General features: G+C 32.0%; 1 protein-coding gene across 1 annotated transcript in view; it reads left to right on the top strand.

The window, feature by feature from the left end:
- Positions 1–6,208, top strand: part of LOC139481954 (protein mono-ADP-ribosyltransferase PARP14-like) — a 49,510-nt gene that overhangs the window by 40,756 nt on the left and 2,546 nt on the right. The window contains exons 3-4 of the mRNA XM_071265529.1: positions 2,292–2,528; positions 5,788–6,024. Of these exons, the coding sequence (XP_071121630.1) occupies positions 2,292–2,528; positions 5,788–6,024 (474 nt within the window). The remainder of the gene's footprint in view (positions 1–2,291; positions 2,529–5,787; positions 6,025–6,208) is intronic.

Below are 6,208 nucleotides of genomic sequence, written 5' to 3' on the forward strand. Positions count from 1 at the left end.
CATGTAAATGCTAGTCAAATTGTTGGTAGTGTAGGTATCGACATGTACTACCGTGAATGTGCATATCTATGTATACCAATAATATTTAGTACGGTTTCAATCAAATAATACCAGAATCAATATTTATACTAACAAAAACAATAACCAAATATCTAGTTACAATGTTGATTTGGTAACCTTTTCGGATAAGTTTATTTAAAGGATTGCTAAATTTACCCGTATCGTATCTGAATTTCTGGGCTCGGTAAACAACATTCCCGTAAAAATTAGTATGTGCTATTCCGTTTGTAATAAGTTTTCTACAGGTATACAGCAAAACTTGCAAACCAAATTTATTAAAATTGATACACATGTGCGTTGCTATTTGTATAGAAAGCAAGTAATATGCCATACTATTCGTATTTATAGATTGGAGAGAGAACTAAATGTTATATTCATACTACTGTGTTTTAATTTTAATTCATGAGTATAGTAAGTGACGGATCAAAAGAGGGGATATCTAAGGGTTGGAACCTCCTTTTTTGACGATCAATGATTTTGGAAGGGGACATATTGTTGAAACCCCGCTTTTTATCCTGGGTTGGGACCCACCTTTTAAAAATTGCTTGATCACCATCTGATAGCTACTTGATAGGACACCCAATCTGACACCCTCAATAACATATCATTCCGATCACATAAACAAATTTAGGACTCCTCCGATAAAATATGGTGGAATTAAACCAGTGTTGACTGCACTCATATCCCCCACTCGTTATCAATAAGCATTCAACATGTTCAATGGAAGCAGAACACTATTTTCAGGGTAAAATAGAAAAAGTTAGTAGGGCTAGTAAAACCACTTTGTATGCAAAAAATAACAGCGGATTCAGAGGAATATAAAATTGTATCTTACCTCCTATACATTTCTAAGAAAATGATTGGTTAAAAGCAACCGCGTGGAGACCGTGTATATTCCATATTAGGTTAGTAGGCGGGGTTGATTTCAATACACGGTTAGTAGCGGTGTTACGTCCCTTTATAAAATTTAAAAAACACGGTGTTGAGGAAAAATTTTAAAGGTTTCAACAGACGAAGAAATTGAGGATGAACGATTGAAATAAATTCATCAAACACATTTAAAGCTAACAAATTGTTATTGTTGGCATTTGCTTTGTATAGACCAATGGAAGTAGGTTCTTAATTCTAACGGTATTGAAGACTTGATCACTTTGATAGGCCACTAGTCTAAATACCACATGTTAAGATAGTCGGTAAGATAAATTCGTTACATAGTGTGCTAGTGACCTAATACGATATATATGGGGTCAGTAAATTCCATATGGGGATTCGAGGTTCGCTCTCACCCCATATGGAATTTACTGACCCCATATATATCGTATTAGTTTTTTGGCTCTCACCCCATATGGAATTTACTGACCCCATATATATCGTATTAGTTTTTTCCCTCTCACCCCATATGGAATTCACTGACCCCATATATATCGTATTAGTTTTTTCGCTCTCACCCCATATGGAATTTACTGACCCCATATATATCGTATTAGTTTTTTCGCTCTCACCCCATATGGAATTTACTGACCCCATATATATCGTATTAGGTCAATAGCATACTATGTAACTAATAGTATCCCTCCTCCTGTGATCGGAAAAAATATCATTTTTTGGAATTAAATAGTTACAACAAATGTCGCCTTATCACATATCCCCCGCGATTATTAACTTTACGTACAATAACCCCCGCCCCCTAACAATGGTTCCAACCCTTCTCAACCATGTTAACCTGTATATCGATAATGTCAAAAAGTTAAAAAATGAATTTTACACAATATCTCGAGTTGTAAGTATGGTTAAATCATGCATGAAAGAACTGTTGCACCTTATCATAAGCAACAAAAATATGCATTGTTTTTCAGTTTTCAGTTATATTTATGAAATATTTGTCACTGGACATTAAGGAAAAGACAATTCATCAATCTAACATTAATGTTGTTCTTGATTCAAATAAAAGATTAAATCATGTGTCAAATCTATCACAGTGTATGTCGTCATATTTACAAATTATATTTTTTGTAACCAATTTAAATCCTATATAAGGGTCTGGATGGTTTTCCTTCATTTCTGTATTCTGTAATTTTTTACAGCATTTTGTTTTATCTTTGTAAAAATGGTTATTCTATAAATTATATAAGAACTTTACCTATGCATTCTATCATAATCAGACTGAAAATACTCCTTTCACGTAGCAATGCCTTCACTTGGGTACTATATTTAAATCTTTGAATTCTTAGATGTTTCAGTTATATTTAAAAAAGAACATAAAGTAGACGGAGCTGTGTTACATGTGGAAGAACATGTCCCGCCAAAATATTGCAAAAATAAGGCGCTGATTACTGGATTGAACGTAAAATCTTCAAAAGATAATGTTACCAACTTCATAGAGGCAAGAACAAAACAAGACGTGACGTCAGTAGAATTTGGAGATGAAGAATCAGGAACAGCAATCATTACATTTTCAAAGCCGGTCGGTATGTGTTTATTGCTTTTTTCAATACCTAAGAAAAAAGAGAGAAAAATGATATAAAAGAAATATTTAAACTCTGAAATATTACAGTGAAGACAAATACTCCAATGATCATACAGTATAGCGGATTATTTTCGCGGGTGTAAAATTTCGCGATTTTCATTGAATAAGGTATACGAAATATTTTGGCGGTTACTATTTTTGCGTATCAAAAATTTTACCAATACACTTTGCATGTGCATTTTTGAGTTGGCGGAATTTATTTTGGCGAGTTTGTTCTATCCGCGAAAATAAGCGAAAATTTACACCCCGCGAAAATAACCCGCTATACCGCTATACGGTAATTTGTTTTAGAAACATTTAAAAGCATACAGCATTCTAGATAGACCTGGTTACATAGTAACGGTTATTTTCTTTCCATACAAATGTTATTGATCTTGTTACAATAAAACACTTGCTGATCAAAATATGCAGTCAAGGCAGCCAAAAAAAAAATAATATTAGGTTGAATGTATCTAAGAGAGAATTGAAACTTATGAATCAAAGAGTGACTTTTAAAACAAAATCTTGGCCACGAAATATAACGACAAAAAGACAAAAAACAGCTTTATATCACTACATAGACATCAAGAACATTGTGCAACACGAACCTCATTATTTATCATTCATATAAGCTTATACCCGCTTAATACTAAAATCAGTTAAATATTACATATTTTCACCATGCTTGTTGTTGCATTGAAAAAGACATTTTGAGACTAAATTCATTTCTATTTGTTCGGATTTTTTCGAGAGCAGTCCGAGCTTTTTCGAGGGCGTCCATGTTTTATGGAGTGATTATACAAATATCCTATAGTTTAGAACATTGTAGAATGTTATGTGGCAGTGTATTAACGTTTAAAAAAAATATCGTTCAATTGTATATATTGTTGTTTGATATATCTTATAAATTACATGTATATATTCAAGATGTCAGCAATCTAATGTATGCATAGACAATTTGGATTGAGAAATATTAATGATGTCAACAATCTAATGTAAGCATAGACAATTTGGATTGAGACGAACGTAGAAATGGTCAATTAAGCTGATGAATTATTCATTTCATTGTTAACTATATATGAAATTTAATTAAGATTTTATTGTCAATGGGCATAAAACTGGTAGGGTTAGGTGTGTGAATTTTTTTTTATTGATAATTGTTTTTAGTTGGGGCAGGGGGCATACCTTTTTTAGTAGAATATTTTTTACTACATATCATTTGTCTTACTCCGTTTTTTAATAAACAGCTGCGCTATTGGCGCATGATAGACCCGTTGCGTTTTCAAAAAATAAAGTTCATTCTCTTACGGTTGTGGCTAATTATATATTTCTTGCATGAATAGACATTTCTCATATCACACTGCACGGAGTGTCACTGCACGGAGTGTTATGCGAAAAAGTGATACGAAAATCTGCGTTAATTTGATTTGCTTATCAAGCATCATAAGACGACATTATAGCGTTTCTATTGGCTATTCGTTAGGTCATTGGTTCACTTGTAAAATATTAATAACTGTGGCAACAAAAATACAATAAAATGAAGTTGAAAAGATTATGAGTTCCCTGCACTATGTTCTAAGTACCTTTTAACATTGTTTAATAAAGAATCCAATAATTTCTAATTTAATACTGGAAAGTTGTGGTAGATTAATTAAATTGAAAATGATAAATTTCGATCAACGTAGTAATATGTTTTCTGATTTATAGCGAATACATGTTTATGACATTTTCATTCATAAAATTACATTTATAAACTAGAAAAGTCAAGAATCCCGTTTTTCTTATTCAATTTTTTTGCTAAATAAACCCAGACAATTTGTTTAAAAACCTTGACGGATTCACATTCTTCTCGAAAAAACCCGGACAATAACAATCACTGAATGTAATGGTTAGATACAAGGAAATTGTGCTTCTTTGCTACTTAAAACATTAATAGCATTCAAAATAAGATATGTAGTCATGTAAAAACTATTCTAATAACGAATGAGCAGTTAATTGACCTGATCGCATGTTTTATTACCCGAAAAGTCCGATCTTCACTCGAACAAAATGTACAGATTCACTCGAAAAAACACGATTCTTGCCGGACACTATACCTACTGTGATATTACCCCAGGATTTAGTTCGTGTTGCACAATGTTTTATATGTGGTGTTTTGTAAACGTGTTTATTATAAGGTCGTTTTGAAGCATTTTGTCATGACATTGTCAGATTGTTTTCCACATGTTTGATCTTTTATGTCTTTTGTTTCTAATCTGAATCTAGTACTGTATATAAATCAGGTATTTAACTATAAATCAGGTATTTAACTGATTTAAATGCAGTAAAAGGAATATTTTCCAGCGTCTAATCACAAATTGATGTTGACAACTGTAACTACTCTTCAAAGTGTTATTTCTTATCTAATTCTAATGCACCACGAGCTCACGATAACTAAGGATAATTGGTTAACACAAACATTTGATAATAGTTATCAAAGGTAATCGGCTTATAATTTGATAATAGTTATCAAAGGTAATCGGCTTATAATTTGATAATAGTTATCAAAGGTAATCGGCTTATAATTTGATGATAGTTATCAAAGGTAATCGGCTTATAATTTGATAATAGTTATCAAAGGTAATCGGCTTATAATTTGATAATAGTTATCAAAGGTAATCGGCTTATAATTTGATAAAAGTTATCAAAGGTAATCGGCTTATAATTTGACAATAGTTATCAAAGGTAATCGGCTTATAATTTGACAATAGTTATCAAAGGTAATCGGCTTATAATTTGATTATAGTTATCAAAGGTAATCGGCTTATAATTTGATAAGTTGATTGATATTAGACGGATCTGGATTGGGTTCCTTCATTTCTGTATTGTTTACTTTTGTAGGCAATTCTTCTCCATTCTTTGTATTGTTTTGCTCAACATGCCCATTGTTCTCCTTCCTTTATATCTCTGCACCTCATGTTTCTCTATTCCTCTATTGTTTGGTTCTTTTTTCTCTACTCGTTATATTTTTTGCCCAATATTCTATAATATGTAAAGCTAAACCAACACACTTAATTGAAAGGGGCGTTATATGTTATAATGTTTTAGAGTGCCTAGAAATATACACACTTTGTCAAACAAAATTTACACAAAACTATAATCCATACATTCATTCGTACATGTATAATTCAACAGTTATTCCATTAATTCTTTATTAGTTGTTTTAACTGTTATCTTTGCAGATATTGGACAACTTCAAGCTGTGTGTAAGAAAAGGACTCTTGACGGTAACCACATAGAAGTCCACAATGTAGCACAATCTGACTGTGTAATAGTGAAAGGTTTTAGTCCAAAAACTACCAGTGGTACAATTGAATATTACTTCGATAACAAGAGAAGGTCAGGCGTGGAGGGCGTCGTTAAAACAGAACTGAACACAGACCAAGGCTATTGTGTCGTGTATTTTCAGGATCCGAAAAGTAAGTTATTTTGGGATCCAAATATGATGTCTAATTGTATGGTGTTTTTACCAGCTAGTATAAATAATTTAAATAATGAATTCAAACACGTATATTTTAGTGCGAATGGAATTGATTGTTATACACACTGGTCTAATATGTGCTACAATAAATAATATTGTTTGCACATAAATACGAAAGTGAA

Source organism: Mytilus edulis, chromosome 7, assembly GCF_963676685.1.
Source record: "Mytilus edulis chromosome 7, xbMytEdul2.2, whole genome shotgun sequence".
Lineage (NCBI taxonomy): Eukaryota > Metazoa > Mollusca > Bivalvia > Mytilida > Mytilidae > Mytilus > Mytilus edulis.